Genomic DNA, 26,618 nt, shown 5'->3' with positions numbered 1-26,618 from the left:
ACACCTGAGATGCCAAGCATTAGGCGGTGCCTCTTGGACTTATCACGGCGTACAGCTCCTGTGTCATGCGTCCTCACGCTGCACTAATATTTATGCCGGTCTGTCCTGATGGAGGGGCGCTCGTGTATCAGCAGTATCCTCCTGAACCCATTTGTCTATGACTTGCTGAGGAACTCCCCACGTGTTTCTCTGGAGAGCGCAGAGCACCCAGAGGACCTCGTGCTCAGTGTTTGCTGGTGATCCTCCACCTAAAAGAAGTTAAAAAAGCTGGAACCATTTTGTTCAGGAGGAACCCTGATGAGACCAGCGAATGCCATTCTCAGTATATTTTAGTTGTATTACAACAGAAGAGCCATGCCCGGACCGAAAAGAAGTCTATGTGAAAAAGTTCACTTGCCTGCCGCGTCATTCAAAGCTGGAAGCCCCCCTCCCCACCCCAAACCTCATCCAGTAACCACTGGAGCTGTGACACGGCGACGTCAACCTGACACTAAAGTAGAGATGATGTTGGGCACTCGGGCCATTTAGACTGCAAATAAGTCTGATTTGTGTCTCAAGCCTACACTGTTATTTGGAAGTGATGAGAACAGATTCATCATCAAACTATCGACAAGACCCAAACTTAAAGCTGCTAACTTCCAAGTTTGATAAAGAGGTTGTGAGGGATGGGAAGGGCACGTTGAAATCCTGTTTGAATGTCCAGACTAAGAAGTGCCAAAAACCTGATTCAAATCAGATTTCAAACCACTTCCTAATGTGATTTGGATCAGATTTGCAAGAAAGATTGAGAGTCCAACTAGAGCCCTCCACAGAGGCTTACAAGCACACTTCTGTCCCTCATGTAGAGCACATGCCAGCAGGCTTCATAGCAGGACATTTTCTAACATTCTTTGTGCTGCAGGTAACACTGAGTGGTACTTTCTCTACACGGTCACGCCCTAGTTTGACAGACCGAAAGGGAAAGCATTCGACGTCCCTGTGAAGCAACATGAGTGATATCGAAGGCCTGATGGTCCCTGGCAGAATGTGTGACAAGCAAAAACTAGCAAAACGGCTCTCATGCCCTTCAACTCCAAAAAATGTTAAAAATTCAATGTTTCAAAATTAAGGGAGAGACTGGCATTCTTTGATCAGCTCACAAGATAAGGACGTTGATGAGGATGCCGCCGGATCGCAGACCGTCACAGACTCTCACTGCAACAACACTGACACGCCACCGTAAGTTTTGAATCTCAGTGTAGCACACAACCTTGTCTACATCCAGGACTACTTTCTCCAATCCACTCTTCAATTTTTAAGGAAAATTTATACTCACACACGAATGGTGGAGGGTGTGTGCGCTGTACATGGGGAGTTATTTCACACACAGGCATTTTCATACCGCTGACCACCAGCTTCCTGTTATCCAACTGTCTCTGACAAACTAGGACAGCCATAGTTGTGAGGCAGAGGGATTAAGTCCACCGTCTCTAGCTCTGACCAGGGGTTTTCACCAGCTTCGCCTGTTTATCTCCTTTCAACTGGAAGAAACTGCAGAGCCTCGACCTCCCTTTATTTATTAAGACAATTGGTATCATTCTTACTACACCCAGTAATACACACACACACACACACACACACACATCCTGCATCCACGCAGATACACTAACAGCTAATAACCTACTCAAAGCTGAGCGCACAGGAAGTAAAGGTAAGTTCAACTGTGTCTCAACACCACGTCATTTGTTTGAAGCTCTTATTAAATATTTCGTGGATTACAGATCAGACAGCTGGATTAAACCAAATAATGAGTTTGAGAGTCTGCAAACATACGTTTTTGGACAGTTGTGCTGTTGTTAGCTTTGAGTTTTGCTTCAAGCTAAATAGACCTTGGTTTTTCTTGCACTTTGGCATCAAAAAGAAGAGGTGCAGAGGTAAAAAACATCTCGTGAGTGAGAGGCACTTATTTGTGAATCATTAATGAAAAATGCACTTCGTGTATGAAGTATTGCTTTATGTTACCCGTGAAATTTTCTTACTTCTTGCAATATTTTATTTGCTGGCTCTGCTTCATATCATCATTGATTCAAATGATCATTACCTGGCCATGTACAGGCCCCTCTACAGCAGCCATTCTTGCAGGGTGAACACAGGTGTAATCAATGATGTTAACCACACACTGCTGCATTGCTGGGTTGGCGCTTGACTCAGTTGACTTGTGTTTGCCCTGCTACAAGGCCACTCAGTCTTCAGTTAGTCTTCCTCCTCCTTTCTTCTCTGATGGCTGGGGAGCTTGCAGTGCTATCACTGCAGGTGGCGCTCACGTCACAAATAAGGCCAGTAACACCTTTATCTGCCCCACCTTTGTGATTTTTCAGCTCTTATTATTCTTTATCCAAAGCTCCTCTCTCGTTGCTTCTTTGACCTCTGACATTACAATGGGGTGGGGGTGGGGGGGTTCGCGTTAGCCCTCCACTTCTTTTGGCCTACTGACAGATTTGGGACTTCATAACCGTCATTTTTTTTCACCCCAAAAATGTTTCCCTCTCTGCTGGTGGATGAAGCCTTGCAGCCCACAACACTGGCCAGCCCTTTAGGATACGACAGAGCTACCAAAACCTCTGCCTAAAAAACTACCAGATGATAAAAGACCCGGGGGCATGAGGGTGCAAGTGAGCACTTTAAGACATTCGCCAAGTTCGTCTCCAAACTGCACATTGTGTAAGTCGTCAGTGACTCATTCCACAAGTTGAGTTGTTACAAAAGGGAACGGAGACACAATCTAGACTGATTTAAACTCTGGATATTAGTTATAATCAGCAGTGCTGTGCAGGCAAGGTCACGTCTTCTTCTTTGCCCAACAGATGAGGAGGAAAAAACATAAAGATTAAGAATTTATGGGCGTTTCCAACTGTTTAGGAAATAAAGGAGAATATTCGTTGTTCCGATTCAAAATGTTTCAGTCGTAGTCACTTGTTTTCATGCAGATAATATTGACATTGGTAAAATCACCTAGCGGTTAAATTAATTGTAAAAATATCAACAAATTGGGATCCGCAAAAAGATCCAATATTGTCCATCATCGGCTCCAACTTGAGATCAACAAAACGTTAAACTCACCACACAACTTTCCCATGAGTACAACTGTGTCAGCGTGCAGTTACATATCTGACACAGGTCTATATGAGGCCCGCCTTGAACGTCAGTCTCAAATCACCACGTCATTTTCTTCAGTTAAAAAAAGTCATTCTAGTCGTCTTCTTCTCCCCCCATCCCAGATCCTGGTGCTGCTGGAGGAGGCAACAGACCTGAAGAGGCTCAGGCTTCACCATAGCTCCACCTGCTCACGTCCCCGTCTGTCCATCAGTCTCTCCTCCTTTCTCTCCCTCTTTATCTCTGTCCCTCTCCTTCCTTCTGTCTCTCTGTCTTCCTCCATTCTCTGTCTTTGTCTCTGTCCTGCTCTCCTGCTCTCTCTCTGTCCCCACTGATCCTGGATCTGCTCCACCTTCCTGCTGGTAAAGGAAGGTTCTGGTGGCTGCTGTTGCAGGATGTGCTGCTGATGGCGAATTGTTGGGTGGAGGTTCATTGAAGGAGGGAGGTGCTGGACCTGCTCTACTTGGACAGAGTCAGGACAGAACTTTGGTTGGGGTTTGGAGACACACAAATAAACCTGACTTGACTTGACTTGACGAGCATCTTTCTGATTTCTGACCAAGCTACGACCACCAGGCCATGGTTGTGTGATAACCATCGTCAGTTTCAGTCTTAAATGGATCAGAGAATCTGTTTACAATGAATTTGCTGACTGTAGCTTGAACCTGCTTCCTCTGGATATTCCTTCTGATCTGCTCCCCTGGACAGAAACAAAGGCTGCCCACAGGGAATCTGATCAAGGTTGATAAACACTGTCTAAGTAAAGACAATGCTATGAAGACCATTCCACTCCCGAAAAATTCAGTCCCACATTTCTACCAGTGGCCAAGTCTGAGATTTTAATAACTGCAAAAGCTTTCCAAAGAGAGGATTACATTCCTATGGTCCTTTTTTGACAGAAAAATGCCATTGTATCCTTTTCATATTGACTAAGCTCTGAGTTTTCCATCTCCTCCTGTCCTGAAATGCATTGATCCCTTCACACGTCCAGCCAGACGCTAGTTATCTGCTTTCACTTGATCTGCTTATTTGGCTCAGGTTGATCTCAGATCAGCTTGTCTCACACAGCGAATCCAGTGTGTTCCTATTTTCTATCCAAATAAATAGGTTAAGGTCCACTTGCAATGTCACAAAGCTGATAAACAGGTTGAGAGCAATGATATTTCTGCTGTGACGTAACAATCGTTCACAGAAACATGAGCAGCCACGTTAAAAGCCGATGCTACACGGCAGCAGAGAGCGATGACGTCCAGCTGTATGTGATTCACCCTCATCTACATAAGAAGCACTAAACAATATGTCTGAAATTACCTAGCAGCTTATATGTGGGGGGGAGGGGCGGCGGCAAAGTGTGAGATGGTGCACAGGGGGAAAAAAGTTGAATGAAATTTAATTCCCATAACAGCCAGATGTGAGACGGTCATCATCACTACAAATAATTATGATAATTAGATTTAAAGTAGAGCAGAGCGGTGGATGGGGCATTTTGACACGCACACTCATTTTTACCCCCCAAAAACAACTGCTTTACACTCTCATGTTTAATGGTTTCCCGCCAAGTCACCGTATCGTGACGTCACATTTCTTTTGCTCTATTTAAGACGCAGCGGGCTTGCAGCTGGTTCGATTACCAAAGAGCTGAAATCCACTGAGAACAAGTGATCCGTGTGCCGTTGAGCAAAGCACCGATCCTCCAGCAGTTGTCAAAATCATGACGGTATCCTGGTTCGGCGCTGACTGGCATCGCTGAGTTTACAACCAAAAACTAGAAAATAAAGTCCCAACTTGATGCTCCACTTTGTCCTGATTTAAAAGCCGGGTGGAGAGTCTAGTATTTCAGTGGGATGATTGACAGGTGATCATGGTAATGGTCACAATCATGGACCAGTTAGCTTCAGTACCTGTCACCAGTACGTGGATCTCAATGCCAGTTTTACAGGAACTGTTGTGATATGATACATGTTGTCATATTCCACAGAGTTAACTCATAGGAATGGGTACTCCAACAACAGGACATCACATATTTATCATACGTTGATGAATCAAAGGACAAACTGGGTGAAAAATGGAACAGAGCCCGAGTTCAGGGGGGTCATAAGGTCAAGCTGGCATCCCTGACATCAGCTATTCTCAACCAGCCCACTTCAGCTGGTGACCCAGTTATTTCCTTCGACACATTCATGACCCAGCTAGCATGGGTTATCAAAGCCGCTTCAGTCTGCCTACACGTCCTGCTTCCGCTGCAGGCTGTGACCCACCTCAGCTCTGCCTTTACACACTGGATCTGACTCCATCAGTGTCACTCCTGTCGTCAGTGTTGCTGGCAAAGTTAGACTCCCTGCAGCGGTTGGTCCCTGATTGGACCGTTGTTGCTGGGCTCCTTGAATACTCCGTCACACTATAACAGGGTTCGTGGATGAAACGTGTTTATTCTAACTCATTAATCACTGTTCTGTTTTGACAACCAAAGAGCATCCAAACATCAGCTGTCAAAACTGCAGGTGCTGTGGTAGAGCTGCCCGCCATGACAGTCCTCTGACCGGAAGAGTGGGGGGAGCACGGAGGCGGCTGGAGGCGTTTGCTATGCAGCGACATCTGCAGGAGCGGGGCGTGTTTTCACCATATTGATACTGTGAGCAGGAGCACTGATGAGGCATCATGACAAAGGATGAATCTCAAAGTGCTACTATCTTGTTGCACATCCTAATCCCTGAGATGATTGGTTCATGCGTGTCACATGTAACAAACTTGTCAAACCTCCCAACTGATGGGTCGATTTGAGGGCTTTGTCTTCTCTGAAGCACATGCTGGGTTATGCAGAACTGCAACAGACTCTGACTCCAACATTAGATTGAAAATACAAAAAAAGAACATCAAGAGAGGATTATAAGTACAGAAGACTCAATTCCTTTACATGTAGTAAACAATCAGCAGCGCAGCGACAAGCTAAGCCTCCGTGAAGACAGATACACTCAAACGTGAGACAGAAACCAAACTGTCCCGACCTCCGGCCTTTGCAACTGAAGACAACTCGAAACAAATCCTGCAAACGAGATCGAGAAAACGTGACGAATCTAGTAAACTTTCTTGTGAGTTCATCTGAGGAAATGTGTCACGTACTGATTTACCGTGTGTTAAGTTTGGTGGTGTTTTATTGTGAAAATTCTGCCATTCTTAAATGTGAAAAATGTTTCTTTTGTCAGATCCTACGGAGTTTTACTCTGATTTCTTTCGGTTTTGGGGGGAAATTATCGTTGGTCAGTGTAGCAGAGGATGGATTAATGTGGCGTACATTGTGTTTGATCCTGTGTGCCATTTAAAACCCTCTGCTGTCGACGATCTTCACGCATGGGGAGTTGCATCGACTGTCTGAAAGAACAGCAAGAAGCTTTGAACGCTCTCCTGCAACACAGGTGCTACCTGCCCTTCATCAGAGATGATGTGCGTCTTCACTTGTGTGTCAGTTCACATTTAAAACTCCATCAAATTGGCTCGGTGGCTTTAAAGTGACGAGTGAATCAGCAGCAGCAGAAGACCTGCCACTCTCGGCTCCAGGTTTCCTTCCTATGTCTGGTCAGTCACACTCCAGGACGTCACGACAAGCGAATGCTTTGACCCCTTTGTCACCTGAGCATAACATGGGCCGAAGCCTGATCTCAGTCTCACTCCTTTTTTTTCCCCAGTTTTGGGGCTTTTTGAAATCAAGTGAAATTCTTGAAAATGAAAATATGGATTCATCAGCTGGCTATCATTCAAAGATGGTTGAAAAAAAATCTAAAAAATGTCTCTACCTGAACGCTCTTACCTTGGATTCCTTTTTTGTTGTTGTTTTTTGCATGAATTCTCTTTTCTTAATATTATCAATGCCACAGAAGTACATACTCCCATGTTTCTGGTGATTATCTGACATCTGGAATCAGATTCTCTCAGCGATCTGAAGAACAGCCTTGTTGTTCTTATGATCCTCCTGTTCTAAAACCAGAGGGGAAAAATCGCCAAGTCAAATATCTATGCAACGAACAAAAAGGATATCTAGATCATTTGTGTGTTTATCTACTTATTGTAAAGTTGCAGTTCTTGTGCCTCTGGATTTATGAGCTGGAATCCTTAAGAGGGTTATTTCAGGGTAGTAGGACAACGCCACAAGTATTTAAGGCCTTGTTTACTCGGTCTGACATCGTCTTGATCCTGTCGTTTCACTGAAGGTCTGTACACAAATCTTAATGATATCCAAGCATTGTGGTTCCTTTTATTTTAAATGTACATTTATCATGTAATATTTCTGTTTTTGTACTGTGAAAGAAATGCATGAGTTTTACAGTCTGTCCTAATATTATTTAGGAGAACAGCCGCGGCCGTGAGAGCAAATGAAACCCACTGTTTGATCCACGACTTGCTGGCTCTCGCTGGGCCGCGCCAGGCTCGTGTGGCCTCAGGGAGCCGGTCCTCCTGCAGGTGCACAACTGAACTGATGACCTACTTCTGCAAAAACCTCTCAATGTAATTGCAGCAGATAGCTTAAACACATAGGTTACAGGAGGTATGGACTTACATAACGGGACCACTAAGGAGATGAACAAACGAGAAAACTGCGTTCACTGGTCGAAGGGCAACTTGAATGTTTGTTTATTTGAATCCGTCCTCTAAAGCTAATCCTGAGCACAAACAAACACACAAACAAACACAAACAATGAGGCCAGCGAATGTCACCCTCAGTGTTAGGAGCCAAACTATGTGACAAATCACAGATCATGAGAAGGAGGGATGTCTGAATTCTCAGCTGATTTCCTGTGTGAACTCTTTAGGACGATTTGTCCAAATCATGACATCATGACGTCAAAGTTCAATCCAGCAGATTCAAGAATAAAACTTCAAATTAAATTAAATCCACCCCCCCCCCCCGCCCACACACACACACACCTTCTTCTTTCACCATATTTTCTCCTCAACTGAATAAGCCATATGGCAAGTAAATATTCTAAGGTCAAAAATGATTTATATTTGTCAGAAATGTATTTTATACCTTTTGGCTTGAAGCATCTGAAACTCAGCATTATGAAGAAATAAAGCAAAGCCAAAAGTCACTTTGTGTCGTGATGATAAGATGAAGGTCAGAAACCCTCTGATGAGATACTTACGTATAAAACTCTGAGATTCACTGCTTCATTTCCAGAGTTAAAACGGTGGGGATTCAGAGGAAGGAAGTGCCAAACCCTCCGTGCAAAATCCATGTCTTCTTTTCAAAACTTATTCCGCTTCATGATGGAGGGGAAAACTCCGGGAACAGGACTGAGAAGTGCGCGATGTCACTGGAATCCAGAGTTTTGCGATCAAAAGTGACTTGAGACGAGTGCCACAAGTTCGATCACCTTATGTTGCACATATTGAAACCTGCCACACATGCACAAGTGGTACAAGTTGCCCTCTTGTCTCCCATGAGAGTGGCCCCTCTGCGCTCAATCCACGGAGGGACGGTCTGTCCCCGCTGAGGGATGAGAGGATGCGTATGCTGTCCTCGGCAGCTGCGCAGCAGCGGGGGAGTCGCACCTCCATTTGCCCTTGAGCCAGAGCTCGAGGGAGGGAGGATGCGGCGGGACGTCAGGGGATTACTGCCTCCATACATGCCCTGCGTCACACCTAGATTTGACAGGGAGAGATGCTGAGAGAGCTGGCAAACTTCCCACATCTCAAAGCCCATACACGCAACAATAGGGTCTCATGGAGGAGAAAAGTGTGTGTGTGTGTGTGTGTGTGTGTGTGTGTGTGTGTGTGTGTGTGTGTGTGTGTGTGTGTGTGTGTGTGTTGGGGGGGGGGGTGACGCATGTCAGACTGGTTTATGAGGTTTTAGGACACGAGAAGATTTTGTTGAGGAAAGGATCTTTGCGTGGTTTGATCACACCCTGAAACATCCTGCAGGTCAAGCGGACGCGCTCGACACCGACAGCAGCTCATAAAGAAGAGTTTGCAAGAAAAGTGCATGACTAAAAGTTCAAGGCACACAAGTCAACAAAAACTTTACACTGTTTAACTCATTTCAGTGTATGAATTTATTTTTGAGACTGGGATATTGTGCGGCTTTGGGCGAGGCTCTCTGGTTTAGCGCTTCGTCGTTGCGCCCCCTAGTGGCTAACACTAGAAACGTCTAAATCGGAGGTTTTCGAGTTCTGCGCGATCGCACCGCTGCACCACGAACAAGAACACGACCGTAGTTGTCCCTCACAAGAAATAAAATATAAAAACTTGATTTGGACTTAAAGTCTAAAACCTCGTGGCAGGAAATTAATCGTCACTACTGAGCATCGATCAACATCTGTATGGTTTATGTAAATTAGCTGGTAGACTATGAATGGCGCTTGACGGAATATTCAAAATCAATTAAAAAAACTGCTTTCTTTAGGTTGGTGTGTTTTCTTTTACGACACCCAGGTATCTCGTTTTTATGGGACCCCGCTGGAAAACTGTATTCAGGAGAATGACGCCGACAGTGGAAAACTACATTACCCACAGAGCTCAGGTGCGAGGTGTTTGCTTTCTTCCCCGGGATGTAGCATCACATGGATTGACTGTCAACATGCAAGATGGCCACGCATCACAGGCAAAATGCTGCTGGGCGGAGAAAAGTGCAGGTAAAGTGTAGTAGTCGCGTTACTGTTGACGGCCTGGAACGACAGCAGACGGTCGTCTGTTGGAAAAAGTGCGTCCCGGATGTGACATTAACAGTAATAACCGCCATCAGTGAGCAACGATCCTGTTATGAGTCATGACTCAAGCCGGCTAATTTGGCTAGCTTAGCTTACGGTAGTGTTTAGCGTCTAATGCTAACGTTGGCATCGGAATAATACACCCTTTTTCCAGCGTTTCACCAGCACCTACGTGTCAAATGTTTGGATGGAACTGTTACTCTCGTTTCAGAACACCAAAGACTAATGTGCTGTCTCAGTTGCGTTTTTATTGTTATTCCAGGCTTAAACGCGGCTTAGCTTCGCTGCTGGTGGGCTCTGTCTAATTGCTGGCTCGACGGACGTAGGTTATACCGGTAGTACAACAGCGTGCCTCACCAGTTTCCAGTTTTACCAATTCACGGCACGCTTGACGTCATATATAAGTCATTTTGGACAATGACTAAATTAGCTGTGGTTTTCCCTCATACGTGCCATCAAGCTAGGCCACATTTGCCTCGGCTAACTCCACTTGTCTCCACAATGAAGGTGCAAACTTCTCCGTTGCCGTACTTTGTGGGAGCATCAGTTTTACTACAGGTTTCTTTCCCCTCCTGCCGGTGTTTCAGGTGTCTTATGTCATTAGAGATGAGGTGGAGAAGTACAATCGAAATGGGGTGAATGCTCTCCAGCTGGACCCTGCGCTCAACCGGCTCTTCACTGCTGGGAGGGACTCAATCATCCGGATATGGAGCGTCTACCAGCATAAAGTAGAGCTTCTTGTCGTCATTGTTGGAATGTTCCACTCTCATTGTTCAGTCACTGTGTGTCTAAATGTGTCTTCCCCTTCACTGTAGCAGGACCCCTACATTGCCTCGATGGAGCATCACACCGACTGGGTGAATGACATAGTTCTCTGTTGCAATGGCAAAACATGTGAGTGAAATCAGACACCAGTTTCATGTTATAATTCGTCACTTCAGCCTCTAATGCTGTCATTTTATCCCGCTGGTCCATGAAGTGATATCTGCTTCCTCGGATACAACAGTCAAAGTATGGAACGCCCACAAAGGCTTCTGCATGTCAACGTTACGAACACACAAAGACTACGTGAAAGCTTTGGCCTATGCTAAGGATAAGGAGCTGGTGGCATCAGCAGGCCTGGACCGGCAGATCTTTCTCTGGGATGTGAACACGCTAACAGCGCTCACGGCTTCCAACAACACCGTCACCAGTAAGCAAAGTTCTTTGTCATCATTGCAGCCCCTTTGGGACTCAACGCTGTTGTTTAATTTTTGCGTTCTGTGGGTATATTGATGTTCTGTACTTGACTTTGTTTTGTCTGCTTCTGACAGCTTCATCTCTCAGTGGGAACAAGGACTCAATCTACAGTCTGGCTATGAACCAGATGGGAACAGTTATTGTATCAGGATCGACAGAGAAGGTTTGAGCTCGCATCAGTCACACGCACACACATGGCACACACACGAGCTGAGTGCTGGTTTTTGCTGGGGTGGTCTGTGCTGCGTTCTTGCTACAGTGTGGTTTAGTTTCATCCTGTGCACAAGTTCATCCCCCCCCCCCCCCCCCCCCCCACACACACACACACACACACCAGCAGGAGCCTTTCAAGATCAGTATTCTATCCGGCTGACTTAGTTGACTCGCTGATTGGATCATAATGGGATCGATACTGTTTGGTTTTGTTTGGGTGTCGTAGTTTCCTGTTTTGTTGTGCTTTAGCCTACTCAGAAAAGTAATACAAGTACATTTTCTTTATGTAGCATCTCTGAAAACCTGGGTTTAAAGTGTTTTACGAACTGATAAAAGACAGGACCACTGGAGCACGATGTAAAATGCTGTAGGCACTCTGATGTCTGAGGCTGTGGGGCAGGAAGTCGCAGCAGAAGACTGTTGTCTCGCTGTCTTTTTGTACCTGAGGGCCAGGACAGCTAAGTCCCTGTGTGTTTTCACCCTTTTGTGGGGTATCACCAGTGTCTCAGTCTGTGACCTGTGGGGTGTAGCAGGCATGAACTGTTGACCGGTGCAGCGTGACTGGCTGTCTAGTAAATAAAGGGTCACATCCACTAGAGACTGATGAAGTGATGCTGAACCCCTCAACACTCCATCAGTGTGAGCTTGAATGAGTCCAGCTATGGTCGTGAAGCATCTGTTCAAGTGCTGTCCACTATCATCTAGTATTTAGAAAGATTGTTCAAGGCTGCAAGTACGCCAGTCAGGTTGATGTCGTCCAGTTAGCCTCTGTGTTTCAGCGTGGAAGATGACTTTCGACAGCCACTGTGGAAATCCTGCTGGATGCCGCGTTGACAAGGTGACTCGATCAGGCAGGGTTCGGTCTCAGCCCCTGCCCTGCTCGCTTCAGCTGGATCTGGCTTCCATTAGAATAGATTAGGCATGTGTTTAGTGGAGCCGGGTGGACAGATGCTTCTGGCAAACTTGTCAAATGCACCTCAGCAGCATGTCTAATGGCCGCCCCGGTGGGATCCAGCAGTTAGTGCTTCAGTAATCCACCTCAAAATGAGAATCTGTTGTCTTATTAGTGTTCATACGATGATCATCACAAACCTGGAAATGTCTTGGAATTTGAAAACTTCAATTTCCAAACCTGGAATTTTTTCATTTTTATTTTTTATTTATTTATTTTTTTAAGTTAAGCCAGAAAAGTTTGGGAATCATGGAATTTGCTCCACAAATAGCTGCACATAGAGTTTGGGGTTCAGTAGGGACTGACTGAGAAAAATCCAATTATCGAAGTGGATTGCTATACTTCTAATATGTCTGCATCTTTATGATGCGTCAGACCAGCTGGTCAAGTCAAAGCCACTCATTTGCATCGTGTCAAATCACAACAAGAGTTCTCTTTATTAGTAGAGCAGCTCCAGAATCACACTCTTTACATTAACTTACACCCTACAAGTCTCCATGAGGAAGCGCATCTGAGACAGCAGAGATGAAAACCTGCCTGGAACGTGGAGCAGATCCAGGAACAGTGGGGACGGACGTCTGCTTTGACCGTTTGGGGGGAAGGAGAGCAGGGCAGAGACAAACATGGAAGAAGGGAAAGAGATGGAGTAGAAAGGAGAATGAATGACAGACAGACAAGGGGATGTAAACAAGACAGAAAGAGAAAGCCGAGCAGAGAGAAAGACAGAGAGACGGAGGATGGGAGAGTAAAGACACACAACAACAGTTACAGTGAACCAGCTACCCATAATAACACCTACCAGTTACTTAAGTAATCAGCTCAGGTGTAGTATGAGCATTGAAGTACTAGTACTGATAGTAACACACTAGTAACACAAGCACAATGCTAATGTTAATGTTAGTACAGTATTGAGATGACTACTAGAATTCTACTAGTACTAGTACCAGTACTAGCACTAAGTCAGAGGTTGAGCCTCTTCAGGTCTGCAGCCTCCTCCAGCAGCAGCAGTCAGTCAGGGATCTGGGAGGTGGGAAAGCAACAAAAGCTCCAGGGAAGAAGTCAAGTTAGTAACAAGTTTGAGTAGAGGAGAGAGAAGCCCAGTGCACCATGGGAGATCCCAGCAGTCTGAGCCTATAGCAGCAGATCTAAGGGCCAGCCTAAGCAGTCCTAACTATAAGCCTGATCAACAAGGAGGTCTTAAGTCTGCTCTTAAACATAGAGAGGGGGTCTGGGTCCTGGACTGAAACTGGGACACGGTTCCACAGGAGGGGAGCCTGGTAGCTGAAGGTTCTGGCTCCATTCTACTTTTTAGAACTCTAGGAACCAGCAGGAACCCTGCATCCTGGGAGTGAAGGGTTCTAGCTGGATCATAGGGGACTAGGAGCTCTGTCAGGGATGAAGGAGCCTGACTGTTGAGGACTTTGATGGTAGAAGAAGAATTGAATTTAACAGGGAGCCATGCAGAGAAGCAGTCCAGGAGAGACCTGGTCTCTGCTACCAGTTCTAGTCAACACGCAGCAGCAGCGTTCTGGACCAGCTGGAGAGTCTTTAGGGACTTATTAGTCCAGCCTGGTAGGAGGGAGGTGCAGTGATCCAGCCTGGAAGTGACAAAAGCAGGGACTAGTTTTTCTGCATCTTCTTGAGCCAGGATGTGTCTGATCTTAGCGATGTTACGCATCTAACTTGTTGTTTATTTCGGGTCTATGTAGTGGTGAAATTTAACGTGAATTCTGCCACGGGGGGGGGGGGGTCACATGGTTAAAACAGCTCATGTAAACTTGCTCTGAGAGCCTTTAGACAGTTGAACTGTTACTGTTCTTTATTCATGCCGGTCTTGTCGTGAGTGTCGTGACCCGCCGTCTGGCTTCACCTCCTCCCGGTTTGTTTCCAGGTTCTGAGAGTCTGGGATCCACGAACATGCGCCAAACTGATGAAGCTGAAGGGTCACACAGACAATGTCAAGTCGTTGCTGTTGAACCGGGATGGCACTCAGGTGACCTCAGAGTTCAGCCTTTGGAACCAACACTTACGCTGTATCAACATGTAAAGATATCCAAAAAGCTAAAATATCACAGATCCAGAAACTGCCCAGTGACACAATAATTGGCAGATGTCCGAGGGTTTGTTTTATATCTGAACTTGCTGTCTGTCCCATCAGTGCCTGTCGGGCAGTTCAGACGGGACCATCCGCCTGTGGTCCCTCGGCCAGCAGAGGTGCATTGCCACCTACCGGGTGCACGACGAAGGGGTTTGGGCCCTGCAGGTCAACGAGGCCTTTACACATGTCTACTCTGGAGGCAGAGACAAAAAGATCTACTGCACTGACCTGCGTAACCCCGATATCCGTGTGCTCATCTGTGAGGAGAAGGCTCCTGTGCTCAAGGTAAGAGGCCACCGCACATCCACGGGTGTGCAGCTGCTCCAAGACACTAAATGTAAGTAACTTAAACTGGTTAGGTTTACTTGTAGATGAATGTAGGTGTGGGTTAGTGTTGGGGCTTTCCTCCCTGTCTCATCCCCGCACCATCCTTCTGCTCCCTTTCTTTTTTTGCTCAGATGGAACTGGACAGATCAGCTGACCCACCTCCAGCAATCTGGGTCTCCACCACCAAGTCATCTGTTAATAAATGGGTAGGCATGCGTGACTCCTGCGATACGTGCTCCTGGCGCCGTGTCTAATGCCGTTCAGCCGTAATCCTCTTGTCATTTGCGTCTCATTTTAAACCAGCTTTGTGTCAGTGTGGGTGATACACAAAAGATAATTGCATTACATTAATCAGAGCTGTTGCTGCATGGAGGAAGTAGCGATTGAACCCCGGGGTGTTGATTGTGATTTTTGTGTAGTCTCTAAAGGGAATGCACAACTTCAGATCATCCGGGGAGTACGACAATGACTGCACTACCCCTCTCACACCTCTGTGCACTCAGCCAGAACAAGTCATCAAGGGTAAGCATCCGAGGCGGGTGGATTTTTTAAATCTCTGGTGGTTTTTTGCTAAAATATAATACAAAATATTGTGTTTGAAGGCGGGGCCAGTATTATTCAGTGCCACATTCTGAATGACAAGAGGCACATACTCACCAAAGATACCAACAACAATGTGGCTTTCTGGGACGTCCTGAAGGTAAAGCTGTTGCTGAGAAATGAGTAGGTGCAGAAACCTCCTCCTCAGAGGTTCGTGTGAACACTCCTCTGGTTTGGCTTCAGGCTTGCAAGGGTGAAGACCTGGGGAAGGTGGAGTTTGACGAAGAGATTAAAAAGCGCTTCAAGATGGTCTATGTGCCAAATTGGTTCTCCGTTGATCTTAAGACCGGGGTAAGTCAGACGCCTGGGAACTCCTGAACCTCTGGTCTCTTCCGGTGGCTGTGTCAGCCGGAGCCTGGCTGGCGTCTCATAGCTGCCTCTGCTGTCGTGTGTGTAGATGCTCACCATCACGCTGGATGAGAGCGACTGCTTCGCTGCCTGGGTGTCTGCAAAAGATGCAGGTTTTTCAAGCTCTGATGGATCTGACCCAAAATGTAAGATGCCGGCTGAATGGTATCTTCTTTTAAGAGTCTGAAAAGGCTTATAACAAGTGACTTTTTGATGTCTGTCTGCAGTGAACTTGGGTGGACTTCTGCTTCAGGCCTTGCTGGAGTTCTGGCCCAGAACTCGCATCAACCCCATGGACGAGGAGGAGAACGAGGTGAACCATGGTAAGGAGATGCTGGACAGCCTGCTGGTCAGTCAGTGCTGGAGCTTCTTGAGGATGATGATGTAACTGAAGCCCCTTGAGCCCTATCCCCACAGACCGAAACACCTGATAACATCAGACTTTAGTCTGGAAAGGGAACAGCTTTAATCAGCGTTCAGTTCAGGTCAAGTAACCCTGATACACATGAGAACTTTGCAGCTCAGGCTCCTGTTGGCATAGACGAGAACACAGGACCCGGGTGAACATGGTTGCCAGCCCACTTCCAATCTCGGACTCATCTATGAGTGGTCAGGGCTTCTGAACAATAGAGTTGGAAGCTATCAAAGCTTGTCACCGCTGCAGCAAATGTCTGGGATTCTGTCATTGCAGCCACGAGTTCAACTCAACGCTCAAACATCGCTCAGTCAGCATTGAGTCAGAAATGTAGGATACAGCGAAGTTTGCTCGGTGCTGCTTTTCCTCCAGATTCCAAAATACTGCCGCACTATTTTAACAAGACATTTCACTTCTTCCGGTTGGGTGACTGCGTTTATGACCTTGAACAAGATGAACCGGCAAAAATAAGGGTAACTCCTCGTCGAGGAACTTGATGAATCTGAATTTGGAATGTTGGTGATATTCTGTAACAGATTATTGTGACCAAAGCACTGAGGTTTAAAAGAAGGGGGAGGTTCTTGCTAGGACCCAGCCCTGTGAGCAACCTCCCAGAAAAAGTCCGCTACACTGCACCTCCTGCTGTCGTTAGTGAACAGAGGGTGTGTCGCTCTGATGCCCACAGTGAACGGAGAGCAGGAGAATCGGGTCCAGAAGGGAAACGGCTACTTCCAGGTGCCGCCGCACACGCCAGTCATCTTTGGGGAGGCAGGAGGAAGAACTCTTTTTAGGTACCGTCTCACTACCAGACCTTTGAGATGTCAGTGGGCAGGCTTGCGCTGTAGGCCCTGTGATGTCATCCGTCTGTATAGATGTGTGTCGTCGAGAAGAGGGCTCTGTTCCTCACTGCTGCTGCCTGGTGTGTCTTGTGTGCTGCAGGTTGCTATGTAGAGACTCTGGTGGAGAGACGGAGTCCATGCTGCTGAATGAGACCGTTCCACAGTGGGTTATTGATATAACTGTAGATGTGAGTATCTTCACCTTGATGTTGGATAAAGTTGCAAGATGGGAGCAGACAGATATTTAGGCTTGACGGCACAGGAGAATTGTACACGTTTCTCCATCTGAGCGCGACAGAGTGGTGACCAGGCTCAAGGTGGATGACTGCACACAAGTTCCGCAATATTCTCAGCAGCTACGAATAAGACAGTCGTACTGTTGACGGTTGATGGTCATCAGATCTTAATCTTTACAAACGTTTGAACTCATCTGTAACTGCCATCAACTGCAATATTAACCCAGTGCCGCCGTCGTGGAGGAGCAGGATGAGAAACCCGCCTGTTTGATCCCTCTGCGTCTTTATTTACTGCATTAATGACCAAAATTTGCTGGTTGACACAAGTTGTTTGATGTCCTCCTTATTTTTATCTCCGCTATGTGAGTTTAACAACCATGAAATTCTCCTGTGATTCTGTGGTGGAAATTATAAGAGAAACCAGCACAGAAACCACAGAAAAGAGCCTAACGGTATCTGTGGTGCGTTCAGGAGTCGTCACATAAAGAACAAAATCCCGGCATTGAACAGGACTGGCCACAGATTTTATTTTCTCTGATAGCTGATGTGAAGGGACCTGAGCGTAATGTGAAGATCATTCTAAATGTGCGTCCCAGATCGGACAGTTGTCCTCTGTTGTGTACGTCAAAGGTCAGTCATTGAGAGGAGCAAACATCATAATAACGTGGCTCAGTTTGGACCCATGCTTAGAAAACCATGACTGCTTTTGATTATGCAACTCAGAATTGACATTCTCTTCTCCGATCATCGCAGTGGAATCCTGAAATGTGACAGTATTTAATGTTGTGGATGACATTCCAGGTGTCCCTCTCAGTCGTCCTCTACAGCTCCAGACTGGATCATCGGGATGTTTCAGGCTGGAGGGCTCAGCTCCCGAGTCACTTCACTGTCGGGAAATTAGAAAACAACAACAAATGTTCAGCTTTGGATTCCAGCTGTGCTTTTCCTCTGCCAGTGGAGCCGTCCAGCGACTGGCGAGCCTAACGCTCTGAGCTTTTCTGATACGGCGGATATGTGTAGCGACTGTTTGTCTCTGCATTCTTGTATACATGTGTGCTCTTTTTCCATCCCAGAAAAATATGCCCAAATTCAACAAAATCCCGTTCTACCTCCAACCCCATTCTTCCTCTGGAGCGAAGACTCTTAAGAAGTGAGTTTGGTCTTTCCTCCTTGTGATTCTCTGATGGTGAGAGCTGCAGCGCTGGCGTGGAGCCTGACCGAGCTGAGCTCACCTGTGTGTTCTGCAGGGACCGGCTGTCAGCCAGCGACATGCTCCAGGTGAGGAAGGTGATGGAGCACGTTTACGAGAAGATCATCAACCTGGACAACGAGTCGCAGACCACCAGCTCCTCCACCAACGATAAACCCGGGGAACAGGAGAAGGAGGAGGACATGGCCATGCTAGCCGAGGAGAAGATTGAGCTCATGTGTCAAGACCAGGTGGACCCACTGTCTCCTCACCTGGACAACCCTGATTTGTCTTTTCATCACTCAACACTAACCTTCTTTTTGTTCATCTCTCACCCAGGTTCTGGATCCCAACATGGACCTGCGAACAGTCAAACATTTTATCTGGAAGAGCGGAGGGGACTTGACACTTCACTATAGGCAGAAGTCCACGTGAAAGTTTGAATTTTAAAAACAAGAACTCTTTGTCATTTGCCAATCACCACCCACCTTTGACATGTAGTACCCTAAACCCCATTGTGTGGTCAAGAGTCGCAGTATCAATGAGAACCAGTCAAACGTGTGAGGACCTGGCTCGAGGTGCGTCACAGGGAACATCCCAGAACCGGCCGGAGCAGCCGAGACACCTGGGAAAAAGTGGTCTGCTTTCTTATCTTACACAACTCAAAGAGCGGACTCTGCAGCACTCATTTACTCTTTTTGTTTGACATTTTGACTGCTGGTTTTGTTTTCTTCTGATTGGCATTTTACTTAAGCAACTGAATTTGCAGTACGTTTGTGTCCGAGTGTGTGCGTGTGTGTGCGTGTGCGTGCACACATGGATGTAGTAGACAGTTCTAGTACATTCCAGTCCTTGTTCTACAAACACTCCACTGTCTCAGCAGCACCAGCAGGTCAGGACTCCACGCCCTCCCGGGGGCATCAGTCCTCCTCTGGTCTGCTGCAGGCGTCTTCCATCGTCACTCGATCGTAACCTCGGCTAAGACATCCAAGTACCGCAGAGCTTGAACCTCCGTGACAGAAGCACTCGTCTTTTCTTTTGCCTGTGCTGGTCTCAATGGACTGAATGTTCTGTTTTCTTGTAAATATATGTACAACATTTTTGATTTTAAATGACTTTTTGGTTTTAATTTGTTGTTGTACAGTTTACTTAAACCGTTATTTTTCCAAATCCTGAGATTACATTCATGGTCATGGCGCTCATGGATGATAAATTTGATGTGTTCACTACAATCCAGAAAGTTTGTTTTACCCTTAAGAATGTTAGTAGTTGTCTAAGTCCTCTAAGCAATTGGCAAATATTTACATATATAAGGTGATGTACACCTGAAATATCTCCTGATCCTCAGCGTGCGTGAGGGCTGTTCCTGATGTAAATTTCATTTTAGGTTTAGTAGAACATGAAGAGAACATATAAGGGAGCCTTGCTGGAGACCATATATGGATATCCAAAGTGAAACAAATGGTCATGTGTCTTGGTGTGTAACCAAGCAGAAGAGGCCATTGTCATTGCAAATTGTAAGGAATTATTTTGCAATGAGGGGGGAGAGAGAGAGAGAGAGAAAATGTGTCTGACCATTGCAGGAATGCATCAAATGTGCTCTAATTGGCCAACACAGGATGGGTACCACCGAACTGCTATCGCCCTTGTTGTAAGAATTTGTGAAATATGTATATTTTAGGCTTTAAAAGAAATAAATTGGAATGGTTTAACAATGGCAGATTTCTGGGGATCGTACCTGCGGTGGCAACTTGACCAGCTGATGTGTGAAATAAGAAAAACAGACAATTTTTTTTAAGTGATATGATTGTTTAACCATCATATACTCACCCATTTCACATTTATCAAAAGACATTCCTAATAAAACATGTAATTCATTGATGAAACATCTGCAAAAATACTTTTTTTTTTTTTACATACTAGCACCTACATAGAAAGTGGAAAAAACAGAGACCCCCTAAAAAAAACAAGCAGCATCGTCACTATTTGTCTGAATACATCACACATATAATAAAAGCCCATCATCTAAGGATTTACATTATGAACAGGAAGGGATCGTCTAACGTTGCATAGGTCTCAAAAATAAAGAGGGGAGGTGAAGGTGACGCGGGACATAAGAACAGCTCGGTGGGCTGCACGGCCAAGTGAATCGCATCAAGTGTTCAGACGTTCTGGTCTCTTGGTGTAGTGTGGAGCGACTACTTAAACGCAGTTTGAGTGGAGGAACACCTCTCACAGCACTTCAGATCCAGTCCCGGGGTGATAACTTGTCCCTGTCCTTGTGGTGTTTAAGGTTTGTCATTCCAACACTGTAACACTGATGTGGGATCGTGACGACTCTCCTCTGACCTCTGAAAGCTGCAGTAGTGCTGTACTACATGTACAGTGTGTTTTCTCCATACTTCAGTGTTATCTTTGGAAGAACTCACTATATTAGTGTGCCAGACTCAAATCTTGCTACCCGTATAGTCTAAATTTGCACCAGGTCAGGATAAACATGACCTTTTTTGGCTTTCAAATCATCAGTAACCTTACTACAACTTGAAATAATTCTCAGTAAAATACACAATATTACTTGAAAAGCTCCAAACGTGTGCCTAGCTCTTTCTGGTTTCTGTGGTGGAGCTTCTGCGGTGATGGAGAACCCTTTCCCTCATGCGCCCTGTGTTGCTCAAAACATGATTGTCCACTTGGTTGTCCTCCTCAGTGTGGCTCCATGGAGTCTCACTGGAGCAGAGCTTCTTCTGGTTCCTCATGGCTGTCGTGCTCACAGTGGTGAGCAGGCGCTTCCTCTTGGGGCTCATCGAGCTCCTCCGATGAGCTCAAGACATGAGGCTCTGCTGCATCCGCCACGTCCTGTGCAGCAGAGTTGTCCAGCGCGGACTCATCAGTGATGGAGGCGGGGGGGAGATCAATAGCAGCTGGGCCAGCTGGTTCTTCAGCAGAAGGATCGAGTGCATCTATGGACAGAGACAGGGCACCCATAGGTGGACTCGGGCTACTGCTAGACTCACAGAGAGAGCTGGGAAGGTTTGCAGACTCGAGGAGAGACGGTGGGACATCTGAATCGGACGTTTGAGCGGAGGCGAGAGCAGACGTGAGGTCCATGGCCGCCAGGGGGCTCAGCTCCAGTGGGTCCGAGGGTTCATCTGCTGCTGACGCGAGCACGTCACTGTCCTCCAGATCCTCTGCACAACAACAAATCAGACACAGTCAAGATGGCGGCCTGAGGTCAACCACCCCACCTTCATTGCCTCACTCCCCTCTGTCTGCTGCCGTCCAGACTTACCAACACCAGAGATGTCCCCGTACTTCTCCTCGTGCATAGCCAGTGCTGTGTTGGTCATGTCGATGGAGGACATGGACAGATCCAACCTGTCCATCAGATCAGCCGGGTCAGGGGTCATCACCGCTGCTTCGGAATCAGAGAAGCCTGGAGAAACAGCCCAGCACAGGTGGGTAACATGCTCGCGTACAGATGAAGTTCCTGTAATCTACTCTCCTATGATGGTCTCTGGAGCTCACCAGGGTCCATGACCCTCTGGACGGGCGGAGGTAGGGGGGCCTGCTCCAAGGTGACCTGCTCCAGGGTGACCTGCTCCAAGTCTAACACATCTTCACTCTGGTCTGAAGGAGCGATCAACGGCGCCTGGAACAAAACAGGTCATTTGCTGCACTGCTAGTACCAGAACTACAACTGCTACTATTACTACTAGCACTACTACTACTACTGCTACTACAACTGTGGTCTATGGTCAGATGGAGTGAGCGGATGCTTTGACCGGCACTGAGGCCTGTACCTCTGTGAACCCGTGGGAGGGTGGTTTTGGAGACGGCCTCTCCTCAGGGGGAGGGGGGGGGGGCTGTTCCACTGGTACATCAGGATGAGCAGGGATTCGGTGCAGGTAGCCGTACCCGATACCGCAACCCAAACTAAAACCAACAACAGCAGATCCAACAATTTTTATCCCCCAGAAAACTTGTATGGTAGATTGCACATCGAGAGTAGAGATTTTTGAATCTATTCCTGTGTCGTTTATTGGCACGACATTTGTTTTTGATCATTTTGTCAAAATCCCTATGGACGCTTTCATCCATCAATATCAAATGTTCACGGTAACCCCGCAGGCCGCCAACGCCGTCAAGGTAAATACCAGCACAGGAATTCCGGTCGGGCTCGACAATCCATCAAAATCCTAATATGGAACTGTCACGCTGCAGGAAGGTGCAACACGTGTTCATCAACCGAGTGTCCCAATACCATTTTACTAGCAACAACCACATTGCTAGCGCTGCAGAGCTACGCGTCATCTTCCACTGCCACTTTTATGGGTTTTCCAATGAAAAGAATAGAAGACACGTTCTCTGATATTACAGATCACATCACAACGTCAGTCCATCGGTCGTAAGAATCGCAATAAAGTTATGTTTTGGGTTTGTTCGTTTTTCCAAAATCAGGCAGCCTTAACTTCAAGCCAAAACATGTTTTGTGAGGTCACAGAGCAGTTGACCTTTGAACTTTCACCACTACAAACTAATTAGTTCATCCTTCAGTCCAAATGGATTTCGGTGACAAATTTAGAGAAAAATTCCCTCAAATTGTGTCTGAGATCTCGAGTCCACCTTTCGTACGGCCGGCCAGACCGACGCAGGCAGAGGCAGGATGAGTGAAAGCAACAGGGATTGCTGTCTTTGTAACTGATCGTACTCGTTGACCGTTCAACCTTGTTTGTGTTCTCTGCTTCCAAGTGCGTGCTCTGACACCAGGTTTACTCCTATCACCCTCTCTGACCCTGTGTACCATCAGTCACAATGTTTCATAAGGAGCAGAGTTCAAGGTGAAACGTAGTGTCACTATGTAGCTGGTCTTCCTGTTTCTGTGTGATGTCACACACCTGCCCTCCCCTCCCCATGCTCCGTTCGGCGTGACCACCACCTCCCTGCAGGCCTCCGTCTGGGAGTTGTACACCAGCAGCTTCAGTTGCTTCCCCTCATGGGCCTCGATCAGCGAGAAGAAGTCCTCGGACTGGAGACAAGCAGCACTGAGTCAACAGCAGATCAGCTCATGTTGCATCACCTGCTTGTGGTCCAGCTTCACTTCAGCGGTGATGTTTCATATCTCGATGAATGAGCCTCCTTACATCTTGCAACACCTGATCTGCTCCGACTATGTAGTCGTTGTGAGGGAGAAGCCCTGCCAGCGCAGCAGGAGAACTGGGTTCAACGTCCTGGGAGAGAAATGAAACATTTCAATCAGACACAAGAAGATGTGGCACAGAAGCTGAGCTCATAAGCAGGCTGTGGAGGAGCAGCTCACCAGGACATGCCAAACGTTCTCATTGGCTCCTTGGTAGCTGCAGAAGCGAACACTGGCACCCAGAAGACCCTGTCCTCCCCACATATTACTGGGCACCACCTCCAGCTCCCGAACACGCAGGGATCTGGTGCTGTACACCTCCATCCTGACCGCTTTCTCCATGTTGGCTTTCAGGAGCTCCTTCAGCAAGTCGTTTTCCTCATTCTGGCACACAGAGAAGACACTGAAGTGAAGGTGACACTTCCATGTTTGTAGTCCTGTGAGCACGCACTCCATTTATTAAGACCATGCTACTCAACAGGCTTACAAGTCGTTTGTTGTCCAGAGACAGAATGAAGTCAAAGAAGGGTTGCAGACCGCATTTTTCTGCAGGTGAATTTGGCTGCACCTGCAAGCACATGCACAACATGATCATCAAACTACAGGCCCTTTTCACAGCAGCCATTTTGACATGTAATAACTGGCTAATCACGTGTAACTGGCAACAATGACTAAGGGTCCGTTATTACTCAGTAGTGTAGCCTTAACACGCATAAAAACAGAGCCAGGACCCCCCCAAGGACTGCAGGGCCACAACCGATGTCATCAAAACATTTGGTGATTACTTTACGGCTTTTGTGAAAGTTCTGGTACTTTATGAAGACATGTTATACAAGACTAAACACACTGTAGAAGAAAATCCGCACATTTAAGAGACTGAAAAACCCAGGCACTTTTGGCATTTCTCTCGTCATTCATAATTAGTTTCAGGACCGTGGGAACAACACTTTTTTGCAACAAAATACGGTATTAAGGAATTCATGCATTATTCATGCGTTAGTCATGAAGAGCATAAACATGTCAAGATAATAACTTCCCTCTTGTTTGTGATGGTATTTGTAAGACTCTACAACCACTTGGGAATGTTGATTGATTCCCCTGAATTGCTTCACAACTGTGGAGTGAAGCCTGGAATCTTCATGTAAAATGAATGAATAGATACAAGTCCTAGCTGCGGAGCTGCCAGCTCTCTGGATCGGCCAGGTAGCAGCGCCCTGCCAACTCATCAGGTTCGACCGGTGAGTCTCCCGAAACCAGTTAGCTTAGCCTCCTGTTAGCCTACAGTGACATTTATAAAGAACCTGCTGTTCCCCGGACGCTTCCGAGTCCAAATTCTCTGTGAAATGAATCGTGAAAGAGGTCTTACGCCGTGTACGTGGTAACCGTACGTCCCTCCTTCGGACACATCCGAGCTCTGAGTTAAACCCATGGCAGCCAGCAAGTTTTAAGCATTAATATCAACAAAATAACAAGAGTGAGAATGATCACGGTTGACAGTCAGCGGCCATCTTGTCTGCAGGCCAACACAATCGAGCGCCGAAGCTATCGAACACACTCACCCGCACACACACCCGCACGCACGCCCCCCAACACACACACACGCACACAAACACAAAACAGGAACACTTTTTATTTCACAAAATGTTTATTTGTTCATCATTGCACTTTTACACATGAAGAACGCAAGTATTAGTGCGGATTTACAGAATGGCAAACCTACTGGACAGGGAATCAAGATATAAAAAGAAAATTAAAGCTGCAAGCAGCGTTGTTAGGGCCTGCGGCCAAGTCCTTGACACCGGCCCGAATCCAACAGTCTAATCGGCAAATCCCTGGGCCTTGTAGTTTTGGAGATACGAGCCTCAGTGCGCTGCACAGTGTGATGATGATAGTGAGAGCAGAGCTGAGAGCTGGCCCTTTAAGAACCCCTCCCCCACTGCTCTGTCTTTGATCTGTGCTAGAGTGAGAGCAGAGCTGAGAGCTGGCCCTTTAAGAACCCCTCCCCCACTGCTCTGTCTTTGATCTGTGCTAGAGTGAGAGCAGAGCTGAGAGCTGGCCCTTTAAGAACCCCTCCCCCACTGCTCTGTCTTTGATCTGTGCTAGAGTGAGAGCAGCGCTGAGAGCTGGCCCTTTAAGAACCCCTCCCCCACTGCTCTGTCTTTGATCTGTGCTAGCGTGAGAGCAGAGCTGAGAGCTGGCCCTTTAAGAACCCCTCCCCCACTGCTCTGTCTTTGATCTGTGCTAGAGTGAGAGCAGAGCTGAGAGCTGGCCCTTTAAGAACCCCTCCCCCACTGCTCTGTCTTTGATCTGTGCTAGAGTGAGAGCAGCGCTGAGAGCTGGCCCTTTAAGAACCCCTCCGCCACTGCTCTGTCTTTGATCTGTGCTAGCGTGAGAGCAGAGCTGAGAGCTGGCCCTTTAAGAACCCCTCCCCCACTGCTCTGTCTTTGATCTGTGCTAGAGTGAGAGCAGAGCTGAGAGCTGGCCCTTTAAGAACCCCTCCCCCACTGCTCTGTCTTTGATCTGTGCTAGCGTGAGAGCAGAGCTGAGAGCTGGCCCTTTAAGAACCCCTCCCCCACTGCTCTGTCTTTGATCTGTGCTAGAGTGAGAGCAGAGCTGAGAGCTGGCCCTTTAAGAACCCCTCCCCCACTGCTCTGTCTCTGATCTGTGCTAGAGTGAGAGCAGAGCTGAGAGCTGGCCCTTTAAGAACCCCTCCCCACTGCTCTGTCTCTGATCTGTGCTAGCGTGAGAGCAGAGCTGAGAGCTGGCCCTTTAAGAACCCCTCCCCACTGCTCTGTCTCTGATCTGTGCTAGAGTGAGAGCAGAGCTGAGAGCTGGCCCTTTAAGAACCCCTCCCCCACTGCTCTGTCTCTGATCTGTGCTAGAGTGAGAGCAGAGGAGGATTAAGAGAAATGTAGTGTGTAAAAGCTGAATAAGTCGGCATACGTTGGTCAAAAGTCACACATAATACCATATTTTTGTAGGGATTTTTGTCAGGAATGCAGTGGTGTATTTTTAAAAGGCGTGGGATGTATGGTGTAGACGTGGCAAGCATTTGTTTGACAGTATGTACACTGAGAGGACACGGTCTCCCCATAGACTTCCATTATAAGGGTGAAACGTGTCTCCCCCACTTTGAGGGCTTATAAAATCCAAACCGAGCGCGTAGTATATTAACCTTTAGCAACTTTTAAT

General features: G+C 46.9%; 3 protein-coding genes across 6 annotated transcripts in view; 1 reads left to right on the top strand and 2 right to left on the bottom strand.

The window, feature by feature from the left end:
• The window catches only part of LOC147261072 (sodium channel protein type 5 subunit alpha-like), a 51,536-nt gene extending 41,459 nt beyond the window's left edge, over positions 1 to 10,077 (bottom strand). The window contains exons 1-3 of the mRNA XM_086202939.1: positions 10,006 to 10,077; positions 9,634 to 9,791; positions 8,271 to 8,769 (exon numbers count right to left, since the gene is read on the bottom strand). The gene's annotated coding sequence lies outside the window, so the exon portion shown is untranslated. The remainder of the gene's footprint in view (positions 1 to 8,270; positions 8,770 to 9,633; positions 9,792 to 10,005) is intronic.
• Positions 9,621 to 20,166, top strand: LOC147261071 (WD repeat-containing protein 48). Of its 4 annotated transcripts, none has more exons than XM_086202934.1 (18): positions 9,621 to 9,758; positions 10,421 to 10,561; positions 10,652 to 10,727; positions 10,813 to 11,025; positions 11,147 to 11,235; positions 14,129 to 14,230; positions 14,396 to 14,620; positions 14,794 to 14,868; positions 15,082 to 15,184; positions 15,265 to 15,362; positions 15,446 to 15,553; positions 15,660 to 15,756; positions 15,838 to 15,933; positions 16,711 to 16,816; positions 16,965 to 17,052; positions 18,174 to 18,250; positions 18,348 to 18,540; positions 18,629 to 20,166. In XM_086202934.1, the coding sequence occupies exons 1-18, from the start codon at positions 9,711 to 9,713 to the stop codon at positions 18,722 to 18,724; spliced, it is 2,031 nt and encodes a 676-aa protein (XP_086059060.1). In that variant the 5' UTR covers positions 9,621 to 9,710; the 3' UTR covers positions 18,725 to 20,166. The 4 variants fall into 4 exon arrangements, with proteins under 4 accessions (XP_086059060.1, XP_086059059.1, XP_086059058.1 ...); XM_086202933.1 differs by having other exon boundaries at positions 10,649 to 10,727; XM_086202932.1 differs by lacking the exon at positions 9,621 to 9,758 and adding an exon at positions 9,872 to 10,340.
• On the bottom strand, positions 20,088 to 24,934 carry gorasp1a (golgi reassembly stacking protein 1a). The gene is made up of 9 exons (XM_086202938.1): positions 24,793 to 24,934; positions 23,914 to 23,994; positions 23,607 to 23,810; positions 23,431 to 23,517; positions 23,185 to 23,315; positions 22,090 to 22,222; positions 21,815 to 21,938; positions 21,579 to 21,722; positions 20,088 to 21,477 (listed from the first exon to the last, which is right to left on the bottom strand). Exons 1-9 carry the CDS (start codon positions 24,853 to 24,855, stop codon positions 21,014 to 21,016), a joined length of 1,431 nt encoding a protein of 476 aa, XP_086059064.1. The 5' UTR covers positions 24,856 to 24,934; the 3' UTR covers positions 20,088 to 21,013.
• Between the last annotated feature and the right edge of the window lie 1,684 nt (positions 24,935 to 26,618).

Source organism: Aulostomus chinensis, chromosome 5 (assembly GCF_037954235.1).
Source record: "Aulostomus chinensis isolate RoL2024-O1b breed Wild chromosome 5, RoL_Achi_v1.0, whole genome shotgun sequence".
NCBI classification, from domain to species: Eukaryota; Metazoa; Chordata; class Actinopteri; order Syngnathiformes; family Aulostomidae; genus Aulostomus; species Aulostomus chinensis.
This window is presented reverse-complemented; position numbering and strand designations above follow the sequence as displayed.